General features: G+C 41.0%; 1 protein-coding gene across 1 annotated transcript in view; it reads left to right on the top strand.

Annotated features, from left to right (window-relative positions):
• The window catches only part of LOC124040733 (inactive phospholipase D5-like), a 48,870-nt gene extending 25,224 nt beyond the window's left edge, over nt 1-23,646 (top strand). The window contains exons 3-10 of the mRNA XM_046357820.1: nt 8,901-9,093; nt 11,288-11,396; nt 12,211-12,335; nt 13,700-13,897; nt 15,003-15,139; nt 15,293-15,458; nt 20,461-20,551; nt 20,747-23,646. Coding sequence (XP_046213776.1) covers nt 8,901-9,093; nt 11,288-11,396; nt 12,211-12,335; nt 13,700-13,897; nt 15,003-15,139; nt 15,293-15,458; nt 20,461-20,551; nt 20,747-21,066 — 1,339 coding nt within the window. The 3' untranslated portion in view covers nt 21,067-23,646. The remainder of the gene's footprint in view (nt 1-8,900; nt 9,094-11,287; nt 11,397-12,210; nt 12,336-13,699; nt 13,898-15,002; nt 15,140-15,292; nt 15,459-20,460; nt 20,552-20,746) is intronic.
• The last annotated feature ends 2,009 nt before the right edge of the window (nt 23,647-25,655 follow it).

Here is a 25,655-nt window from a genome sequence, read left to right as displayed (position 1 = left end):
CTTGCTATCTTATTTTCTTAGATCTCTATGTAGTGTTGTGTTGTCTCTCTTGTCGTGATGTGTGTTTTGTCCTATATTTTTATATACATATATATATATATTTTTTAAATTAAATCCCAGCCCCTGTCACCACAGGAGGCCTTTTGCCTTTTGGTAGGCCGTCATTGTAAGTAAGAATTTGTTATTAACTAACTTGCCTAGTTAAATAAAGGTTAACTAAAATATTTAATAAATAAAAATGAATCTCGCATCACCACCTGGCAGACAAATATGGGTTAGGCGGATGCCAGGGGAACGCTACCTGCCCCAATGCATAGTGCCAAATGTAAAGTTTGGTGGAGGAATAATGGTCTGGGGTAGTTTTTCATGGTTCGGGCTATGTCCCTTAGTTCCAGTGAAGGGAAATCTCAATGCTACAGCATACAATGACATTCTAGACAATTCTGTGCTTCCAACTTTGTGGTAACAGTTTGTGGAAGGCCCTTTCCTGTTTCAGCATGACATCACCCCCGTGCACAAAGCAAGGTCAGAAATGGTTTGTTGAGATCGGTGTGGAAGAACTTGACTGGCCTGCACAGAGCCCTGACCTCAACCCCATCGAACACCTTTGGGATGAAATAGAACGCCGGTTGCAAGCCAGGCCTAATCGCCCTACATCCATGCCCGGCCTCACTAATTCTCTTGCAGCTTAATGGAAGCAAATCCCAGCAGCAATATTCCAACATCTAGTGGAAAGCTAGTGTCCTAACAGAGCCTGTTATTGCAGCGAAGGAGGGACTAACTCCATATTAATGCCCATGATTTTGAAATGAGATGTTCGACGAACAGGTGTCCACATAAATGGCCTTCTGTTGGGCTGCATCGATGACAGGGCACATCTGAAAGCATTGTGTGAGAAATAATCTATTTTGAGCGATTGGTTTGTTTGAGGAAGTTAGAAATCCACTGTGCTCATTCAGAGTGGAACCTATCCCCTTTGCCTAGTAAGCTAAGTCAGTGTGGTGTAGAGAAAACGTAACACTTTGATCAAGACATTAATGTCAATTATGGGAATCATAGTTCTCCAAATCTGGCATATATATATACAATTTTGTATGTGTCATAGGCCAAGACCTTTATGAGGCAGGGATCTTGTATTGCTTGTATTCAGGAAGTCTGCTTCAGGGGGAAAATTAGATACATTTTTGGATTAGGGCACATAGGCTTTGTAAACAGAATATTTCATCAAATTAATATCCTGTGTGCAGGATTTCCCTGTTTTCCCAGATTAGGGCTGCAGTGTGCCAGAGAGGAGTTCATAATGATCGACATGGTGCTGCTTCCTTCCTTATGACTCTTTGTAAACTGTCAGCAGTTGGAGCCACTATTGACCAGTGCTACATTTCACTGCTGTTAACTTGGTCTATTTCAGGACCTCCTGTATCTTGCCATGTCTGATCCCATTGGCTCCTGCTGTCTTAGCATTCATTGTCTGGGATTATGCATGGAGTGCTGTTTTAGAATGATTGGGGTTCTGTTCTTGATGAAATTTTGCCATGCCATGGTAGAGCTTAGTGAACGTAATGTCCCGTGAGCAGTATGGGGGTTGATAGCATCTCTCTACAGCTCTTTCACTTCAAGAGTGCTGAAGTACTTTTCAGACTAATAATAATTTGAGGGGTGCTTATATTTGTTATTTTACACACAAGTGTAATGGAACTGTGTTTCTTGCATAGCCCAACTCCCCAACTACCATTGTACAGCGCCCCTGGGTCAAGTGCCTAGGGTCAAGTGTCTAGCTTTGACTTATTTTACCCTTATTTTACCAGGTAAGTTGACTGAGAACACATTCTCATTTACAACAACAACCTGGGGAATAGTTACAGGGGATGGGGGGTGATGAATGAGCTAATTGGAAGCTGGGGATGATTAGGTAGCCATGATAGGAGGGCCATATTGAGAATACAGCCAGGAGACCGGGGTTAATGCCCCTACTCTTACAATAAGTGCCATGGGATCTTTAGTGACCACAGACAGTCAGGACACCTGTTTAACGCCCCATCCGAAGACGGCACCCTACACAGACCAATGGAATATCTTTTTTTAGACCAGAGGAAAGAGTGCTTCCTACACCACTTCCAGCAGTATCTGGTCTCCCATTCAGAGACTGACCAGGACCAATCCTGCTTAGCTTCAGAGGCAAGCCAGCAGTGGGATGCAGTGTGGTATGCTTGCTCAAGGGCACAGCGGCAGATGTTTTAACTTGTAGGCTCTGGTATACTGTTTGAGCTCCTATTTCCTGTCAAACTGTGCAACTGCAATACAAGGTGTATTAAGCTATTAGTATCTAACATCAACTAATGCATTATTGCAATGATATTCTACCTCACAACTTTAGGTTAATCCAAAGATTCCTGTAGCCAATTAGATGCGATCATATTGTGCATTGCTGCACTTGTCTAACAGATGGTATTGAATGTCTGTTGACGAGGTACATATTGATCCAAGGCTGTGTAGTGGCAGACTAGAAACTAAATAATGTAGTTTCTGGATGGTGATGGACCTAGAAAAGGGTTAGTGGTCTCATTTACTGGTAGACCTTAGATTAAAATCTATCTTTGGAATCCACTGCTCCTGATAATGCAGTAGGAGAACTAGACTGTTTATTTACTTTGTACAAGACTTTATACATGGAAGTCCCCATCAAATGTTTGTTTTAATGTCACCTAAACTGTATAATGAATCAAGGGGCATAAGAACAGTTTGTCAAACATGTGTTTTTGGCTACTAATTACCAGTGCAGTCAGTATTCACCCAGTGCCCTATAAAGGAATGATGACTGTTTACTATTTCTGACAGACCTTCAGTCAGTAGCATCCAAGACACTCTACCTGGGTCATATTCTATACAGTAACCAAACAGGCTCAAAGTTCTGCCAGCATCTGGAGTCTGAATTAATGGATTGTCTTCGCCACTGCATACTAAATCCAGTCTCAGGCCCAGGCAGTGAGATTCTTACATTTTATTTCTGGAATTTATCCTCATATATATACAGTACCAGTCAAAAGTTTGGACACACTTACTCATTCAAGTCTTTTTCTTTTATTTTTATTTGTTTCTACATTGTAGAATAATAGTGAAGACATCAAAACTATGAAATAACACATATGGAATCATGTAGTAACCAAGAAAGTGTTAAACAAATCTTTGAGATTCTTCAAAGTAGCCACCTTTGTCTTGATGACAGCTTTGCACACTATTGGTATTCTCTCAACCAGCTTCATGAGGTAGTCACCTGGAATGCATTTCAATTAACAGGTGTGCCTTGTTAAAAGTTCATTTGTGTAATTTCTTTCCTTAATGCATTTGAGCCAGTCAGTTGTGTTGTGACAAGATAGGTGTGGTATACTGAAGATATCCCTATTTGGTAAAAGACCAAGTCCATATTATGGCAAGAACAGCTCAAATAAGCAAAGAGAAATGACAATCCATCATTACTATAAGACATGAAGGCCAGTCAAGTAGTAGGTGTGGTAGGAGTAGGTGTGTCCAAACGTTTGACTGGTACTGTATCTGTATCTGTATTTGAGTATTCTCAGCAATTTTATTTTTTATTTGACCTTTTATTTTACCAGGCAAGTCCATTAAGAACAAATTTGGCCTGGCAAGCGGCATAAGGCCTCCTGTGGGGCAATGGGGGCGGGGATTTAAAGTGTAAGAAAAGATGGACAACAGCAATATTTCAGACATTTGTAATGACATTACAATAATGCATAATAATACTTTTTTTATGACTTACGTCATCGTACTATATGTGAATTTGCCTATTCCTATTGCGATGTCATAAAGAATACATGAAAACACTGATCAATTCCAGGCATATCTATCTCGTCATCTACCATGGGTCTCATTCACATTCACAAGAGCCTTGGCTGCTACTATCAAAATAGTTTCCACCATTTGACATGCCTTAGTGCTGAAACAAATGCTCTCCTCACTTTACAGAGACCTGCTTGCTGTTAGAGGCATACATAATCCCCGTGCATTATTTATTGAGTGAAATGGGTTGTTGTTTTTTCTCATTAAGATGACGTGTTCTTCTTCCCTGGTCTTCCCCACTTTTGTGTTTCTAATTCTAATGGTAAATAATGCATGGAGTGACTGTTCACTTTATCAGTCTCTGAATCTTGCATGCTATTTCCAGAGTTTGCCTGTTTGTGTGTTATTGCATTTTGTCTATTCATGTTTTAGAGATTTAAAGCTTACAGAATAATCTACCATACTTTCCTGATCCTAAATCAATCCAAGTTCATTTCACAAACACATTTGTTTAACTACCATTCTCTTTGGGATATGTAGTGCTTTACTTACGGAACATATGAACACCTTAGTGTCCTTTACCATATTCCTTTTCTCCAACGTCATGACCTGATTTCAAGTGGTTAGTCACCCAGTCATGTTTTCTGGTACGCCACCGGTCAATTTGGTTTTGCAGCACTGATGGTATTTTGTCTGCTTGCTGACTCAACCGGGGCCAGGAACTGAATGTCTGCTCAACATCTCACTTGACTTGCCCTATTACCGTTTTATGTAATTAACTGTGTTTTCCTCCAAATGTTTTTTATATATACAGTGCCTTGCGAAAGTATTCGGCCCCCTTGAACTTTGCGACCTTTTGCCACATTTCAGGCTTCAACCATAAAGATATAAAACTGTATTTTTTAGTGAAGATTATTCAGCCCCTTTACTTTCAGTGCAGCAAACTCTCTCCAGAAGTTCAGTGAGGATCTCTGAATGATCCAATGTTGACCTAAATGACTAATGATGATAAATACAATCCACCTGTGTGTAATCACAATCATGAAAATTGCAGAAAATTATATCATGGCTTTAGAAGCTTCTGATAGGCTAATTGACATCATTTGAGTCAATTGGAGATGTACCTGTGGATGTATTTCAAGGCCTCCCTTCAACCTCAGTGCCTCTTTGCTTGACATCATGGGAAAATCAGCCGAGACCTCAGAAGAAAAATTGTAGACTTCCACAAGTCTGGCTCATCCTTGGGACCAATTTACAAATGCCTGAAGGTACCACGTTCATCTGTACAAACAATAGTACGCAAGTATAAGCACCATGGGACCACGCAGCCGTCATACCGCTCAAGAAGGAGACGCGTTCTGTCGCCTAGAGAAGAACGTACTTTGGTGCGTTCAAAGTGGTGATCCTAACTGACCTGAGGGGAGAGAGAGAGTGCAGATCCGCTAATGGAGTAGCACATTTTCTCTGGCTTGATGTTGCATGACTTCCTTTATCCAATGGCTAAACGTAGGAGGAAACCCATCCTTCAGAGCCATTCGGGTTTGATAAAAGCATGCAGTGTGTCTAAAGCACTCAGGCTGACACACTAATTCCAATATGTTTACCTTATATTCAGCACTCCTGCTGGGCTAGAATGGGGTTTGAAACATTAAGGAGAGCAACTGAATTTGCAATGTACAGAAATGTACTGCGTGGTGTGTCTATGAAATTGAAATAGAACACATTCTTGGCAGATGTAACACAGTTCTTTAGAAGATTTAATTCAATTACTTATGATCAATTAGCTTTGATGTCCTTATGGACCAGCACACAGTTTGACGTACATCTGTGTTCGTTAGGTCGGATCTGTGTTTGTTGTCAGGTTGCTATGACAGCCTAAGTCACTGATATATGTTTCACTTAGACCTGGATACATTCATGGAGAGACAAACGTCCCTAGCGGGCGGAACAGATATGACAGCTTGTTACACAAAAGAAAAGGGGCTGGGTTTGAGTGAAAGAGCGGGAAGACTGAGGAACAAAGGGCGACACTGTGCTATCGTAAATACAGTATCTTATGCATTCTGAACTACCGCCCATTTGGAAAAGGAAAATGCAATAAATATTTACTCTGAGCTACGCTTCGGTAGGTTGGTGATAGATGGAAGGCCGTGTTGCCAAACCGAGTCCTTTGAAGAATGTCCCTGGTGGTCAATTGAATACGTTGCAGTAACGTCGTTGTGTGATAGACGGGATACCCTGTCTGTTCCTTCCTAACCCTTGTTTGCAGCTGCTGTTGCTAACTCAACGGCTAGGAGGTATCACTTCTATAGTGAATAAGAGTTCAAAGTTCGTACCATTCGCAACCAAAGCTCACGCTGATGTTGGCTTCGTTCTGTAGTTATTATCTGAACCATTCGGACATCGGACCGTCATCCTCACATCCTCGGAACAGGAGGTTATATTGTCGTCAAGGCTTTATATAGAAAGGGAGAAAAGGGGTGTGTTTCATAGTTTACAACCTATGTCTCTTCATGTGGGCGGGCCACTTCGTCGGGCCTAGTTCACAGATGACAACCGAACTGACATATTAATTAAGAATATAGTATATATAGTTCATTCAATATAGTTAATTTCCCCCCACCTTCTGATGTTCCCAGAATCTCTGTTAACCAAGGTGTTTGCAAATGTAACATCAGTAGGGTAGAGAGAGGAAAAAGGGGGAAGAAGTATTTATGACTGTCGTAAACGTACCCCGAGGCCAACATCATGACATTGGTGAAGAAGTCACTCTGGATAAGAGCGTCTGCTAAATGACTTAAATGTAAATGTAAATGTAAAAGCTTGGAGGGGACAATCATGTTGAACGCTGAGCTGTAGTCAATGAACCGCATTCTCACATACAGTTGAAGTTTACATACACCTTAGCCAAATATATTTAAACTCAGTTTTTCACAATTCCTGACATTTAATCCTGGTTAAAATTCCCTGTCTTAGGTCAGTTAGGATCAACACTTTTATTTTAAGAATGTGAAATTTCAGAATAATAGTAGAGAATTATTTCTCAGTTTTTATTTCTTTCATCACATTCCTAGTGGGTCAGAAATTTGCATACACTCAATTAGTATTTGGTAGCATTGCCTTAAACAATTTTAAACTTGGGTCAAACATTTCAGGTAGCCTTCCACAAGCTTCCCACAATAAGTTGGGTGAATTTTGGCACATTCCTCCTGACAGAGCTGGTGTAACCGAGTCAGGTTTGTAGGCCTCTCTGCTCTTGCACTTTTCGCACCAAAGTATGTTCCTCTCTAGGCGTCAGAACGCATCTCCTTCCTGAGCGGTATGATGGATGCGTGGTCCCGTGGTGTTTACACTTGCATACTATTGTTTGTACAGATAAACAGGGTACCTTCAGGCGTTTGGAAATTGCTCCCAAGGATGAACCAGACTTGTGGAGGTCTACAATTTTTCTTCTGAGGTCTTGGCTGATTTCTTTAGATTTTCCCATGATGTCAAGCAAAGAGGCACTGAGTTTGAAGGTAGGCCTTGAAATACATCCACAGGTACACCTCCAATTGACTTGAATGATGTCAATTAGCCTATCAGAAGCTTCTAAAGCCATGACATCATTTTCTCGAGTTTTCCACGCTGTTTAAAAGGCACAGTCAACTTAGTGTATGTAAACTTCTGTCCCACTGAAATAATGATATAGTGAACATTCATAAGTGAAATAATCTGTATGTAAATAATTGTTGTAAAAATTTCTTGTCATGCACAAAGTAGATGCACAAACAGACTTGCCAAAACTATAGTTTGTTAACAAGAAATTTGTGTAGTGGTTGAAAAACAAGTTTTTTTAATGACTCCAACCTAAGTGTATGTAAACTTCCAACTTCAACTGTAGGTATTCCTCTTATACAGTATAGGTGGGTGAGGGCAGTGTGGAGTACAATTGAGATTGCATCGTCTATGGATCTGTTGGGGCGGTATGCAAATTGGAGTGGATCTAAGGTGTCTGGGATGATGGTGTTGATATGTGCCATAACCAGCCTTTCAAAGGAGAGGCTGAAAATGACAGTGAATCTGTGCATGCTCTGAGAATACTCCCTGGAATACTGGCCTTGCGAGTGTTAAACCTGATCTAAAGACCTTACTAATGTTGGCCTTGGAGAGCGAGGCAAAGTAGAGATTTCCTGCTGGAGTGCCAATTTGGTGGGGTAAAGAAAAAAACTAAAACTTGGGTTCAAATTATTTTAAATTCTTTAACTGTGTGTAATTGAGACTGCCTGATGCAGTGGAACCAATGGCATAATCCCCAAAAAATGCCAACCCTGACCTTCCAAGCAAACTCAACCTATTATTGGGGCGGCAGGGTAGCCTAGTGGTTAGAGTGTTGGACTGGTAACCGAAAGGTTTCATGTTCAAATCCCCGAGCTGACAAGGTACAAATCTGTCGTTCTGCCCCTGAACAGGCACTTAACCCACTGTTCCTAGGCAGTCATTGAAAATAGGAATTTGTTCTTAATTGACTTGCCTAGCTAAATAAAATTAAAAAATTACTTGAAGTATTTCAAAGAAAACAAGTACTATTTGAACCCAGGCTTGATGATTGACTATTGGTGTTGAGACTTCACTGGCTGGGTTTAGAAGCCTTTTAAAACTTTTCATCTTTGATTTCTATTACATTACTTGAAAGCAGCCGGATGCATAGATAATGATTCTAAATGATGCCCTGGAAAATGTGCTACAGTTCCATTAGAGTTCTGCCACGGTGTTCCTGTTAGAAGGCAGTCCAGCCACTCTTCTATTCACCCCTACAACCGATCTCGGTGATAATAATGTCTAGATGGATAATTTTCTAAAATATAGTGTAGTAGGTAATCATAGGTGAACGTCAATGCATATGACCTCGTTTTACAACATCCCAAGGCAGCTGCACAAGTTACAGATGATTCTGTGGCTAATGCAGACAGACATAATTGTCTCTGTGCTGTAAATTACTCTATTAAAATAACAGTTCCCTAATTAAACTTATCTGGCTTCTAGGTCTTTTCAATTACAAGGCTGAAAAACAGCCATGTGTCATTAAATTAGGTTTTTTTCCCACTCATTTTCAATCACAGGGTAGTGCTTGTGGAGAATATTCCAGAAGATGTCACCTTCTCTGAGAATGCTACGTCCCACTTCCCCCTCTCTGCTGGGCTGCACAGCCTGTTGGACCTGGCAGTGGCTGGTCACTCTGTGGAGATTGTGTCACCTCAATGGAACCTGAACCCCCCGGACTATGAATCCAGATTCCTACAATCTTCTAGGCAGGTAAGCACAACAACCAAACAGGTAGCACCCCTAGGCCAAATAAGGCATTACTGTTTATCTTACCTAGCCATAACACTTACTTTACGTGGCAGTTTTACTTATGGTCTTTTTCTTGTCAACAAATCCAAATTTATTGTATAAGATGCTCATTACTGTTCTTCCACCAAGAATACAAATAGCTTAAGTTGTATTGTAAAAGCACCGTGAAATGCTTAACTGTGAGCTCTACCCAACAGTGCACTTATTAATAAAATAGTCTAAATAATCATTTAAAAAAGTATATAATAAAGAAAACAAGAAATAAGAAACAGCTGTATCCAGGGAGTATGTATACATATCTTGTTCACCTTATTCCAGCTGCTGTGACTTCTTGTTGCTTCAAAGATCAGCCTTAAATCCAGTCTTATCCATCGCTCACACATTGTCTTTATAGACTTATGCAGACTGGGTATGGCCACTTTCTGCCAGAATGTGCCATTATTAGTTTGCAGCCAAAGCCAAGACCATCTATTGTGTTGGCACACCAGTAGACACCCCCCCCCAAAAAAACACTCCTGCTTACACCGAGGCTAAGGTTACACAGGGGTTTGGCTATAATGGCAGCGTTGAGGTTTGGACAAACCCTGTATCTACCCACTGCCATTTACTTCATTAGGCCTAATGGCCCTTGGCAGTTTAACTGGAGAGAAATTGCACTTGGGGGCCCTCTGGCCTACACAATTATAATTGTTGGAGCCTAGCCCAATGTAAAAAAATACATTTAAATGAAATGCATTTTTGGTTATTGGTTAAAAATATACATTTTAAAATCACAATCACAAAAAATATTTAGGAAATCTGTTCAATTATTCCCACAAAATAAAAATAGATACACTATATATACAAAAGTATGTGGACACCCCTTCAAATGATTGGATTTGGCTATTTCAGCCACACCCGTTGCTGACAGGTGTATAAATTCAAACACTCAGCCATGCAATCGCCATAGACAAACATTGGCAGTAGAATGGCCTTACTGAAGAGCTCAGTGACTGCCCTGCTAGAGCTGTCCCGGTCGACTGTGAAGAAATGTCTAGGAGCAACAACGGCTCAGTCATGAAGTGGTATGCCACATGAGTTCACCGGACGGGACTGCCTAGTGCTGAGGTGCGTAGCGCGTAAAAAACGTTTGTCCTCGGTTGCAACACTCACTACCGGGTTCCAAACCTCTTCTGGAAGCAACAACCGTACAATAACTGTTCGTCGGGAGCTTCATGAAATGGGTTTCCATTACCGAGCAGCCGCATATAAGTCTAAGATCACCATGCGCAATGGCAAGCCTCGGCTGCAGTGGCGTAAAGCTCGCTGCCATTGGACTCTGGAGCAGTGGAAAAGCGTTCTCTGTAGTGATGAATCATGCTTCACCATCTGGCAGTCTGACTGACACGTTTACACTGATGCCAGGAGAACGCTACCTGCCCCATAGTGCCAGGTTTGGTGGAGGAGGAATAATGGTCTGGGGCTGTTGTTCATGGTTCAAGCTAGGCCCCTTAGTTCCAGTGAAGTGAAATCTTAATGACATTCTAGACGATTCTGTGCTTCCAACTTTGGCAACAGTTTTGGGAAGGCCCTACTGTTTCAGCATGACAATGCCCCCGTGCACAAAGCGAGGTCCATACAGAAATGGTTTGTCGAGATCGGTGTGGAAGATCTTGACTGGCCTGCACAAAGCCCTGACCCCATCGAACACCTTTGGGATGAATTGGAACGCCAACTGCGAGCCAGGCCTAATCGCCCAACATCAGTGCCCGACCTCACTAATGCTTGTGCCTAAATGGAAGCATGTCCCTGAGGCAATGTTCCAACATCTAGTGGAAAGCCATCCCAGAAGAATGGAGGCTGTTATAGCAGTAAAGGGGAGACCAACTCCATATTAATGCCCATGATTTTGGAATGAGATATTTGACGAGCAGGTGTCCACATACCTTTGGTCAGGTAGTGTATGATTGTGTCTCAATGTAATCTAGGTATGAAATGATTGTTAGTTTCAAATGCAATATATTTTTGAGCTTACTTGTGGTCATTTTGCAGTGAACAAATTATTATAAGTACGTTTCGGCCCCGGACCACCTGCTTTGACAAATCAGCCCGCGGATGAATTTAGTTGCCTACCCCTGACCTATGGTGATCCAATTGATTGTGTTCTTGGTTACAGGGTCAGGCTTTGCTGCAAAGACTGCAGGGGCTGAAGAAGAAGGGAATCATTTTGAAGATAGCCAGTGGAATGATCAACTCTTCAGAGCTGAAGAGCCTGTCTCGTCACAGTGAGTCATGTTGTCAACCACAAGACCAGAGCTACAGTGACATTTACATTCCGTATACAGTATATTGCCATTTTATAGAAAATACTGGGTAGTGAACGGTGTGTCAGGGAAGCGACTTAAAGGGCACACACCCTTACACAATGCACCAATAGGGTTAACCCCATTGCTGTGAAAAAGTATTTGCCACCATTCAAATTTTCTCTACTTTTGGATATTTTGATACTAAATATTATCAGTTCCTGGAATGGTCTGATCAAAGTCGAGACCTAATCCCAATTGAGATGTTGTGGCAGGACTTGAAATGAGCAGCCCACAAATGTCACTGAGTTTAAGCAGTTCTGCATGCAAGAGTGGACCAGAATTCCTCCACAGCGATGTTAGAGACTGATCAACAACTATAGGAAGCATTTGGTTGCAGTCATTGCAGTTCAAGTTGGCGCGGCCAGTTATTGAGTGTAAGGGAGCAATTACTTTTTAACACAGTGGAATTGGGTGTTGCATAACATTGTTAATTAAATAAATAAAATAAGTATACATTTTTGGGGTTATTTGTGAACTCAGGTTCCCTTTATCTAATATTAGGTTGAAGATCTGATTACATTTACGTCATTTAGCAGACACTCTTATCCAGAGCGACTGCATTTTCGTACTTTTTTCATACTGGTCCCCCGTGGGAATTGAACCCACAACCCTGGTGTTGCAATAACATTCTGCATCAAAAATCTGCAAAAATGGAGAATCAGAAAGGGTGCAAATACTTTTTCACAGCACTGATTTCTATCTCTGTCGATTCTGTCTTTTCCTACCTGTGTAGGTGAGGTACACTACATTAACATGACAGCCCTGACCAAAGGCTTTCTGCACTCTTCTTTCTGGGTGGTGGACAGGAAGCACATCTACATCGGCAGCGCCACCATGGACTGGCGATCACTGTCCACGGTATCTTAGTATATTCAATCCATTATATTACCTACCTGTGTATATATATATATTTTTTTACCCCTTTTTCTCCCCAATTGTGTGGTATCCAATTGGTAGTTAGTCTTGTCTCATCGCTGCAACTCCCGGACGGACTCAGGTGAGGCGACAGTCGAGAGCCGTGCGTCCTCTGAAACCCAACCAAGCCACACTGCTTCTTGACACAAGGCCTACTTAACCAGGAAGTTATGTGTTGGAGGAAACACCATACACCCGGCGACCGTGTCAGCGTGCACTGTGCCCGGCCCGCCACGGGAGTCGATGGTGTGCGATGGGACAAGGACATCCCTGCTGGCCAAACCCTCCCCTAACCCGGATGATGCTGGGCCAATTGTGCACCGCCCCTTGGGTGTGCGACAGCGCCTGGACTCGAACCCAGAATCTCTAGTGGCACTGCGATGCAGTGCCTCAGACCACTGCACCACTCGGGAGGCCACCTGTGTATATTTCTGTAACATTTATTCTCCATTCAATGAGACCAGTCCACCTATGAGTGCTCCTCATACTGACTAATATGTTCCATACCTTGATTACGTAAACACTTAAACCAATCTACTGTGTACACAAAACCTGTTTTCATTTTGATATTTTGATATTGCAGGCACTTTGAGGGTATTGTGTACAACCATCAGCTCTGGGGATTTTTGTCCAATGACTCTGCAATCAATATTTATTTAAACACTGCTACTTACACTAGGAGAACAGCATCCATTAATTTGCTTAGGTTGCACAAACATCCTGAATATAAAAGAGATGCAACTTTTTATAGTTGGCAGAAAACGTCACCGTTTTCACATGCGTACGAGAAAGGACAATGCTGAATTAATTGAGTGAGGACAAAAAGGGAACATGGTGCTGCTCAAAGCTGAAAAAGTACAAAAGGTTGATTTAAAGTGTGACCCCATTCGCTGTACCTAGCCTGTCTATCTTTATCACTGAAATAAACATTTGCTTGAGAAGTGCATCACTTGAAACCCTGCAGTGAGAAGGGATGGAAGAGGCTTGGTGATTGGAAGGTCCTGGAGGACTACCTGCCTCGTCCAGGGCCAGAGGAGGCCAGAAGACGATGGGGAGGATTCAGGGCTGGAAGGGAGAGGAGCACTGGGCTGTGGAGAGGAAACAAAAAAAGAGGACATGAGGGAGAAGGGGAAATTGAAGTGTGGGGAGTAGGAGATGGGAGGAGAGGGAATGGAAAAGGGGGAATGGAAGGAGAGGAGGGGGAGGCAGGATGAGATGTGTGAAGTAAGGATTTGGTATGGGTGGAGTCCCTGGGGGCACATGCTAACACCGTACAACATCTGTGCTGTTGCTTTGTTGTCTCTCAGATGAAAGAATTGGGCATCATCATCTACAACTGTAGTTGCCTGGCACTGGACCTGCACAGGGTATTCAACCTCTACTGGCAGCTGCAGTATAAGGACTTTATACCGTCCATGTGGTCCAAAAGGCTGAGCGGCCTGTGGAACAAAGATGAGAACCTTCCACTTCTCTTCAACAACACCAAGGCTGAAGTCTTTGTCTCTGTGAGTGACAACTAATCGTTCTCTCACATGGCTTCATGCATAAAGACAGGAGTTTGTCTGGACGATGTGACCTTTTAACAAGGGCCTTGAAATGATTTTTTAGCATTCTGTATCAGTAGTAATTTGTATCATTCTGAAACAAGCTCATTTTATACTAAATTAATGAATACTTTACAGAGATTATGAATTCTTTGCGGTTTTTCTTGCTAGCAATAATAAATTGCCAATATTTATGCATACTATTTGAAGAGTTTTCTTGGTTAAAGCCTTTACATTAGTCCTGATATATAAATGATGTAAACATTTGCAATGTCCTCCCACAGTAAGAACTTTGACGAGAGGTGACAGTTGGGTGAAAAAAGCTGTGTCTTATACAGCTCGATATGACTAATCAGCTGGTGTTTTAAGTACGCTAACGGGATGAAAAATTGCATTGCTTCCAACAGAAAACATACGTTTGTCTGGTTGTAAATTAGGCCAGTCGATGAACATTTCTGAAAAACAGAGTGAACGTTAATCATCAGAAGTATTGATAGCATGGAACTGTGATCTGTCATTTTTCTCATCACACACATCCTATGGGTGACAGGGCTTTAGGCTGCGCGGCTCCGTGGCTGAGGAACACACTTCCAGACATTATTAGGGCTGCAGAGTCTCTGGCCTCCTTTAAGGCACAGCTCAAGACCGTGCTGTTCAGAAAAGCTTTCAAGGACCTCTGTTAATTCTGTTCTCATGTCATCCAGACCTGTATATAGCTTAGATTGTTGTCTGTGTTCTATGGTCTGTGTTTTTTTAAATGTATTTTTATTTTATTGCACCTTGGGTGTGAGAAAAGAGCTATACCAATTAAATGAAGATTATTATTATATATCAAGAAATAAAGAACAGAGACAGGATCAGTTAGAGACAAGTAGAGAGAAGGTAACGATGCTGTTGGAATACTAATGGACAAAGATATGTTCTAAGAGGTGGTGGTGGTGGTGGTGATGATGACGATGATTTGATAACAATAATGAGGACGACAACAATGACAATGATTCATTGCATCTGTAAAGCCTTGGCATTGACATGAGGGCCTCCGTTCTCTACTCTTATCTTGTGGCAGAGCTCTCCAGATGTCTTCTGCCCTAAAGACAGGACCAGAGACCTTGATGCCATATCCTACGTGATCCAAAGGGCCAAGAGGTTCATCTACATATCCATTACAGACTATCTGCCTCTCACCAACAGGAATTCTCACAGGTGAGCAATATGTTGATCCTGTTAGTGTTGTATTGTTCGCCCATTTATACAATACAATGACAACTGATAGGACGAAACCGATAGGATGTAACTGTGTATAATGACCTGTAATTACCAAACAGATTAGTGTGTAACTCTTTGCTACCTTGGCAGATACTGGTCACGTATAGACGGGATGCTTCGGGAGGCCTTGATCCTGAGGAACATCGAAGTGCGTCTGCTAGTAAGCTGCTGGGAGCAGACGCATCCCCTGACCTTTAACTTTGTGTGGTCCCTGAAGACGCTGTGCATGGAGCTGGCCAACTGTTCAATGGAGGCTGTGAGTGTGGACACCATATGCCTACATCCTCATTACCTGGATACAAACTGATGTTATACAGAATCATCATAGCTACTTTACCAGGCTCATTATACCTACAGTGAGCTACAAAAGTATTGGGACAATTATACATTTTTATTTTATTTGTTTAATCTATACAGCACCACTTTGGATTTGAATGATACAATGACTGAGGTTAAAGTGCAGACTGTAAGCTTTAATTAGAAGGCATTTTCATCCATATCAGGTGAACCGCTTAGAAATTACAGGACCTTTTGTACATAGTCCCCCCCAAATTCACTTATGTGTATTAAAGTAGTTAAAAGTTTAGTATTTGGTACCATATTCCTAACTTGCAATGATTACATAAAGCTTGTGACTCTACAAAACTTGGAGGGATTTGCTGTTTGTTTTGGTAGAGCATCTTTGGTTTTAGAAGTGGGAGGGACACAAAAAAGTGAAATCAAAATATATTTTATATTTGAGATTCTTTAAAGTGGCTACCCTTTGCCTTGATGACAGATTTGCACACTCTTGGCATTCTCTCAACCAGCTTCATGAGGTAGTACCCTGGAAGGCATTTCAATTAACAGGTGTGCGTTGTTAATTTGTGGAAGTTAGGGGTGGTATACAGAAGATAGCCCTATTTGGTAAAAGACCAAGTCCATATTGTTATTTTATTGCTACTCTTTAATTATTTGTTACTTTGTTATTTTTTTTCTCTTTTTCTTTCTTAACTGCATTGTTGGTTAAGAGCTTGTAAGGAAGCATTTCACTGTACCTGTTGTATTCGGCACATGTGAGAAATAAAATCTGATTATGGTAAGAACAGCTGAAATAAGAAATGATAAATTAAAGTTCATCATTGCTTTAAGACGTGAATGTCAGTCAGGGTGGAAAATGTCAAGAACTTTGAAAGTTTCTTCAAGTGCAGTCGCAAAAACCATCAAGCACTCATGAGAACCGCCCCAGGAAAGGAAGACCCAGATTTACCTCTGCTGCAGAAGATAAGTTCATTAGTTGCCAGCCTCAGAAATTGCAGCCCAAATGAATGCTTCAGAGTTCAAGTAACAGACACATCTCAACATCAACTGTTCAGAGGAGACTGTGTGAATCAGGCCATCATTGCTGCAAAGAAACCAATAGTAAAGGACACCACTAAGATGAGACTTGCTTGGGCCAAGAAACATGAGCAATGGACATTAGACCGGTGCGAATCTGTCCTTCGGTCTGATGAGTCCAACCGCCGTGTCTTTGTAAGACGCAGAGTAGGTGAACGGATGATCTCTGCATGTGTGGTTCCCACCGTGAAGCAGAGGTGTGATGGTGTGGGGGTGCTTTGCTGGTGACACTGATTTATTTCGAATTCAAGGCACACTTAACCAGCATTGCTAACAGCCAGCATTCTACACCGATATGCCATGCCATCATGATTCCACTTATTGGGACTATCATTTGGCTTTAAAAAAGGACAATGACCCAACACACCTCCAGGCTGTGTAAGGGCTATTTGACCAAGAAGGAGAGTGATGGAGTGCTGCATCAGATGACCTGGCCTCCACAATCACCTGACCTCAACCCAATTGAGATGGTTTGGGATTAGTTGGACTGCAGAGGGAAGGAAAAGCAGCCAACAAGTGCTCAGCATATGGCATATATATTATATTATTATATATTATTATATTATATATTATATTATATTATGTGGGAAGTCCTTCAAGACTGTTGGAAAAGCATTCCAGGTGAAGCTGGTTGAGAGAATGCCAAGAGTGTTTAAAGGTGTCATCAAGGTCAAAGATATATTTTGATTTGTTTAACACTTCTTTGGTTACTACATGATTCCATATGTGTTATTTCATAGTGTTGATGTCTTCACTATTATTCTACAATGTAGAAAATAGTCAAAATAAAATAAAAACCCTTGAATGAGTAGGTGTGTCCAAACTTTTGACTGGTACTGAATATATTTTTTTATCCTATCGGATAAACACTCCAAACAGCCTACCCGACTGCTCAGAGGCATCCGCATGGTCCTAAAGCACACCATCGCCTGATTTGATACAGAGGGGTTGGGTTAAATGTGGAAGACACATTTCAGTTGAAGGCATTCAGTTGTACAACTGACTAGGTATCCCCCTTTCCTTTGTATTACATTTCAATTATAAAACTAGGTGGCACAAAAATGTGATTTCAGAATGTGTGGGGGGGGGGCATGTCCCCCCCCTGTCCCCAGTGAAAGTTGCGCCCCTGTTCTAAAAATCTCTACATTAATATGGATGCTACCATGAATACCGATAGTCCTGAATTAATCATGAATAACTATAAGTGAGAAAGTTAGTCACACAAATATCATACCACCATGACATGCTAACCTCTCACCATTACGATAAAAATGTTTGGGGGGTATGATATTTGTGCGTCTAACTTTTTCACTCATCATTATTCAGGACTATCCATAATCATGGTAGCATCCACATTAATGTAGAAGTGATCAAAAACATGTTCTATTCTTATTTACAATAAAAGTGACTCCAAAAAAACACTACATTATTTGACATTCCTTTCTACCGGCCACAAAATAATCAAAACGTGCTGTAGTACAGAGCCAAAACAAAAAATGTGTCACTATCCCAATACTTTTGCAGTGCACTGTATTTAATCATATCTACAGTAGGTAATGTAAAATGTAGTCATCTCTACTGTACCTGCAAACCTACTGTAGGTCATGTAAAATGTAGTCATCTCTACTGTACCTGCAAACCTACTGTAGGTCATGTAAAATGTATTCATCTCTACTGTACCTGCAAACCTACAGTAGGTCATGTAAAATGTATTCATCTCTACTGTACCTGCAAACCTACTGTAGGTCATGTAAAATGTATTCATCTCTACTGTACCTGCAAACCTACTGTAGGTCATGTAAAATGTAGTCATCTCTACTGTACCTGCAAACCTACTGTAGGTCATGTAAAATGTATTCATCTCTACTGTACCTGCAAACCTACTGTAGGTCATGTAAAATGTAGTCATCTCTACTGTACCTGCAAACCTACTGTAGGTCATGTAAAATGTAGTCATCTCTACTGTACCTGCAAACCTACTGTAGGTCATGTAAAATGTAGTCATCTCTACTGTACCTGCAAACCTACTGTAGGCCATGTAAAATGTATTAATCTCTACTGTACCTGCAAACCTACTGTAGGTCATGTAAAATGTATTCATCTCTACTGTACCTGCAAACCTACTGTAGGTCATGTAAAATGTAGTCATCTCTACTGTACCTGCAAACCTACTGTAGGTCATGTAAAATGTATTCATCTCTACTGTACCTGCAAACCTACTGTAGGTCATGTAAAATGTAGTCATCTCTACTGTACCTGCAAACCTACTGTAGGTCATGTAAAATGTATTCATCTCTACTGTACCTGCAAACCTACTAGGTAGGTCATGTAAAATGTCATGTAAAATGTATTCATCTACTGTACCTGCAAACCTACTGTAGGTCATGTAAAATGTAGTCATCTCTACTGTACCTGCAAACCTACTGTAGGTCATGTAAAATGTAGTCATCTCTACTGTACCTGCAAACCTACTGTAGGTCATGTAAAATGTAGTCATCTCTACTGTACCTGCAAACCTACTGTAGGTCATGTAAAATGTAGTCATCTCTACTGTACCTGCAAACCTACTGTAGGTCATGTAAAATGTAGTCATCTCTACTGTACCTGCAAACTACTAGGTCATGTAAAATGTAGTCATCTCTACTGTACCTGCAAACCTACTGTAGGCCATGTAAAATGTAGTCATCTCTACTGTACCTGCAAACCTACTGTAGGTCATGTAAAATGTAGTCATCTCTACTGTACCTGCAAACCTACTGTAGGTCATGTAAAATGTAGTCATCTCTACTGTACCTGCAAACCTACTGTAGGTCATGTAAAAAGTCATCTCTACTGTACCTGCAAACCTACTGTAGGTCATGTAAAATGTAGTCATCTCTACTGTACCTGCAAACCTACTGTAGGTCATGTAAAATGTAGTCATCTCTACTGTACCTGCAAACCTACTGTAGGTCATGTAAAAAGTCATCTCTACTGTAGCAAACCTACTGTAGGTCATGTAAAATGTAGTCATCTCTACTGTACCTGCAAACCTACTGTAGGTCATGTAAAATGTAGTCATCTCTACTGTACCTGCAAACCTACTGTAGGTCATGTAAAATGTAGTCATCTCTACTGTACCTGCAAACCTACTGTAGGTCATGTAAAATGTAGTCATCTCTCTGTATCTACTACCTGCAAACCTACTGTAGGTCATGTAAAATGTAGTCATCTCTACTGTACCTGCAAACCTACTGTAGGTCATGTAAAATGTAGTCATCTCTACTGTACCTGCAAACCTACTGTAGGTCATGTAAAATGTAGTCATCTCTACTGTACCTGCAAACCTACTGTAGGTCATGTAAAATGTAGTCATCTCTACTGTACCTGCAAACCTACTGTAGGTCATGTAAAATGTAGTCATCTCTACTGTACCTGCAAACCTACTGTAGGTCATGTAAAATGTAGTGTAGTCATCTCTACTGTACCTGCAAACCTACTGTAGGTCATGTAAAATGTAGTCATCTCTACTGTACCTGCAAACCTACTGTAGGTCATGTAAAATGTAGTCCTCTCTACTGTACCTGCAAACCTACTGTAGGTCATGTAAAATGTAGTCATCTCTACTGTACCTGCAAACCTACTGTAGGTCATGTAAAATGTAGTCATCTCTACTGTACCTGCAAACCTACTGTAGGTCATGTAAAATGTAGTCATCTCTACTGTACCTGCAAACCTACTGTAGGTCATGTAAAATGTAGTCATCTCTACTGTACCTGCAAACCTACTGTAGGTCATGTAAAATGTAGTCATCTCTACTGTACCTGCAAACCTACTGTAGGTCATGTAAAATGTATTCATTAATCACTACTGCTAAGCCAGTCCTTGTGTATTTTGTGCAGAAGTTCTTCAGCCCCAGGGAGCAGAGAGATGGCACGCTACAGGGAATCAACCATAACAGATTCATGGTGACAGACAGTGCTGTGTACATAGGTGAGTTCACTTGCATTCATTTCAGATGAGTAATAACTATTTTTCAAATGTAAAAAAAAAAAAATTCAATTATTGGTCTAGCTACTTGTTGGTGGATTGATTTAGTTTGCTTGTGAGGTGGGTTGACTATTTGGCTAGTACCTTTGAATCTATATTTCTGATTAACGGTTTTGACGGGTGTCTGTTGTCCCACAGGCAACTTTGACTGGGTGGGGAATGAGTTTACGTTCAACGCTGGAGCAGGCTTGGTGATTAATCAGGCGGAGGGGGTGAAAGAGAAGAACTCAACGTTGGTGGAACAGGTGAGGGCTACGTTTGAGCGGGACTGGTATTCACGCCACACCAAGAGCCTGCAGGCTAACAAGATCCCAGTCTGCAACAAGCACCAGCTCAACCAACTGGCACATCTCAAAATCGCTCAACCAACAGAGAGCAATGGGAGTAAGGAGAGTCCCAATGGCTCCTGTGAATCCGAAGACGTGGTGCGTTACGAGACTGATTTATGCAGGCTTTAAGAGAAAATTAACAGTTTAATACTGAAATCGGACACTGTAGACGTAATATAGGACTTGGAGGGCATTTGTTCATCTATTGAACCTTCTGCTTATTTCATCCTGACTGTTTCTTACAGAAGACATTCGTGGAAAGGGAACTGATCAAATAAATGGATTGTCTATTGAATGCTGAACCTCAGTAAATATAGTTCATCGTTAAATCCATTTGGCCAATAATGACATCATTCATCACAACCCTTTAAAACCCTCTCTGGCCCAAGCAGGTTGGAGCTGCATGGACAGTAGTGTGGAGATATCTTATACAAATCTATACTCCAAAAGGTGTTTACCTGGTGTGTCTTCAATTTTCATTTACAAAGTGCAGCATACCTCCAACCTCGACCAAATGAACTGGGGCCATCTGTCTGTTGGACCACAGCTGATCAAATGAAACTAATGGGGAAAATAGGAATGCCAGAAACCTCACCCGACTCATAAGATAAAGACATATATTTGATGTTTATTGTTGCAGAGTAAAGACAATTATGCCCCCATTGGCATTCATCTACTTTGGTATCATGCCTAAAATACTGTTTTGGTCTAAACCAGAATTGAATGTAAACTGACTGGGGTTGATCTCAGAATCTTGACTGAATTTCTAGCAAAAGTTGCAGTCTTCTATTCTGTATATTTTCTATGTTGGAAACACTCAATAGGGTAGAACTAGATATTTAACTTGTGATAGAGCTTTAGGGCTGTTATGTTTTTAACATGATCAAATAATTTATATATTATTAATTATTTTTTGAGCGTCTTGCTTCCTGAAAAGTGTTGAAACCACCATGTCCATGGACAGTACTTAGTTTGTAATGGATATGCTATCATACCCCGGTCTTATGCATAGGTTAAAACGAAAACCAACTGAAGCGGTCGATAGCATACTAACATTGGAAGGAGCTGAGCTGTCCTTTTAAGGTCTAAGAGAAGGATGGGCAACAGGCGGGCCCCCCTTTTGTAGGCCCACGGATCAATTTTCAAAGCCTTAAAACAAAAGATCTGTCAGGGTCTCAACTTACTGTTGAGTTAGATTAGTAGAATACACAAGGTGACATTTTGAAATTTGGTTGTGCATCAGCAGTTTCTCTCGTTATGTCAGTCACTCAATTAGCCCATGTCAGCAAAAACAACTGTGATTGTAAGTTAGCTGGCCACAGGACTATCTAAACTTTTAGTAATCATGGTTGAATTACCGATTTTGGGGGGCCTCCATTGATGTTGTTAGTCACATCATATTAAAAACTGCAAACCTTTCACTCCACCCCATGACAAAATTAGTAGAATTGCATGAAATTAGTTATAAAATTGAGAAATCTTCTCCGCCTCATGGCAAATATGTATAGAATTGCAGAAAATTAACTCTGAAACGTAAAACTTCCCTTAATGGCCCTCAAAAGGCTCTGATTGCATGTGTGAGTATGGATGTGGGTACACAGACCAGTGAGCCACTGCTGCCCCCTATGATGAGTTCGGCTTTGTTGTGGCCCCCACCCCCATCAACGTTGCTCATCCCTGGCCTAAGGTATTTGTTTGGTAAAGTTACAAGACAATGATTTTACCTAATGGAATATTGGTCCTAGATTCCCATGGACTTCATGAATAATTAGGTTTATTAGGTATAACTGGAAAAGGGTGTTGAACAAGTGGGACAACTGTAGCTCTCTTTAAAAACAGATGTTGACTTATTGAACAGATATTGTAAACAATTGGAGGCTATTTCAGTCAGTAAGATCAATAGCATGACTTTTTAAAGACTGCTAAACACCATTTCCAGTTCCCCCAAGGACATGTTTTGAAATAAGACCTTATGCATTGGACTTAACACCGGCAGAGAAAGTAACCACAGCAACTCTTTACACCACACGCATGATACACTTTGCGCCTGAACATCAAAGATGATCAACTACAGGAGTTGTCAACACCTTTTTATGAACATGTCACTCCAATGACTAAATACTGTATGTAATAGGCCTATCTGTGGTGTTTGATTGGCATTACACTTCTATTAATTCTGTTTCATCTGTCTTTTCATAGTAATATAATGGGAGAATACTTTCTCCATGTTTACAGGTGGTCCCCTTCACACATTATTTTATAACTGGGGTTCTGTTATATCATATTCTGATACAAGAAAAATATGTAGTAAATTGAAAAAATAACAATGCACATACTTCCTGAAAATATGAATACGTTTGTCAGCGTTAACCAGTACATAAATGTAGCATTAACACATCTATAATGTACACTGCTCTTATGGCAGACAATGTTCTTAATCTGACAGTAAATATCTGTACAATAACTTACCCTTTAACTACAGGTAACTGCCAAAATATGGGAAACATCATCAGTGTCTTAATAGGGCGTTGGGCCACCACGAGCCGCCAGAACAGTGTCAATGAGCCTTGGCATCGATTTGACATGTGTCTGCAACTATTGGAGGGATGCAACACCATTCTTCCACGAGAAATTCAATCATTTGTTTTTTTTTGTTGATGGTGGTGGATAACGCTGTCTCAGGCGCCGCTCCAGAATCTCCCATAAGTGTTCAATTGGGTTGAGATCTGATGACTGAGACACACACACACACCCTTTAAACCCCCTATGCTCCTTTGAGACCCCTCTTTCAAAGGCACATATCTCTTCTAGCCATGGTAGTCAAAGTAATGGGCAACTGGGCATTTGTATACATGACCTTAAGCATGATGGGATGTTTTAATTGCTTAATTAACCCATGAACCACACCTGTGTTGAATGAACCTGCTTTCAATATATATACTTTGCATCCCTCATTTACTCAAGTGTTTCCTTTATTTTGGCAGTTACTTGTATGTCCTCATGTCATAAAGAGGTAGTCAAAGGCATAGGACTGCTGTTGGTGCAACAGTCCAGAGTAGGCTACTTTATATATTGTTTTACGAGTGCATCAATAGTGACTGTCAATGATCTGTTTAGGAATGCACTTTGTCACTGCACAAGAAACATGTTTTCTTATTCAATCGCTGGCAAACCTTCAGTCACTGTATTGCTCTTGATGTAGCAATTCTGGGATAAACATTTCCTAACCTATACATCGAACCCATTCGTAACAGATCAGAGCAAACCAAATGTGGGTGTGTCCCAGATACAACCCACAGTATAAACTGTCTCTGATTCACTGTTGCCACCTAGAGTTTGTTTAAGGAAAGACTATTTCTCTCACCTGCAAACAAGCACAAAAGATGTCTGAATACAAAGTAAAGATTAATGAATAGTCTTAGTCCTCATCATCACTTGCACATTAGACAGACAGCCTACATTTCATTAGAATAGTCTCCTGTGTAGTTTTTCAAAATGTTAGATTAGATTTGTACATCCACAGTAGGTAAACATGTCATAGGCTACTACTGAATGGTAAATTAATTCATTTAAAAGGTATGATTGTAATAATAGCTTGAAGGATACCACTGTGGGCAAGGTGATTTACAGTTAATTTAAAAGCACATTGCATCACAACACATGGAAGACCAGTGGAGGCTGCTGAGGGGAAGATGGCTCATAATAATGTCTTGAATAGAGCAAATGGAATGGCATCAAACCATGTGTTTTGATGTATTTGATACCATTCCACTCATTCTGCTCCAGCCATTACCACGAGCCCGTCCTCCCCAATTAAGGTGCCTCCAACCTCCTGTGTTGAAGACATTGATTGGGCTGGTTCGACATTGCAGTGCAGGCGACTGCCGACTGACTGTTCTACAAATCACCTTGCATTGTAAATAGCGGCTCATTATTTGTTGATCAGTCAATCACAATTTACCCATAATACATTGTGGTTTTGACGCTCTCGAACATGACCATTAATTACGATACTATTACAGTACAATGACTGCCCTCTGGAGGCCAATATGTCCCACCAGTTAATTATATACTGAACAAAAATATAAAACGCAACATGTAATTTTACTGAGTTACAGTTCATATACAGAAATCAGTCAATTTAAATAAATTCATTAGACCCTAATCTATGGATTTCATGTGACTGGGAATACAGATATGCATCTGCTGGTCACAGATACCTTAAAAAAAGATGATAGGATCAGAAAACCAGTCAGTATCTGGTGTGACCGCCATTTGATTGTGGCATGTGTAAAGTTGTCCCACCCCTCTAATGGCTGTGTGAAGTTCTTGGATATTGTTGGGAACTGGAACATGCCGTCGTACACGTCAAACCAGAGCATCCCACACATGCTAAATTGGTGACATGTCTGGCGAGTATTCAGTCCATGGAAGAACTGGGACATTTTCAGCTTCCAGGAATTGTGTACAGATTCTTGTGACATGAGGTAGTGCATTATCATGCTGAAATATGAGGTAATGGCGGCAGATAAATGGCCCCAGGATCTCGTCACGGTATCTCTGTGCATTCAAATTGCCATCGATAAATGCAATTGTGTTCATTGTCCATAACTTATACCTGCTCATACCATAACCCCACCGCCACCATGGGGCACTCTGTTCACAACGTTGACATCAGAAAACCTCTCACCAACATGATGCCATACACGTGGTCTCCG

The sequence above is a fragment of the Oncorhynchus gorbuscha genome, linkage group LG08 (genome assembly GCF_021184085.1).
Source record: "Oncorhynchus gorbuscha isolate QuinsamMale2020 ecotype Even-year linkage group LG08, OgorEven_v1.0, whole genome shotgun sequence".
In the NCBI taxonomy this organism is placed as follows: Eukaryota; Metazoa; Chordata; class Actinopteri; order Salmoniformes; family Salmonidae; genus Oncorhynchus; species Oncorhynchus gorbuscha.
This window is presented reverse-complemented; position numbering and strand designations above follow the sequence as displayed.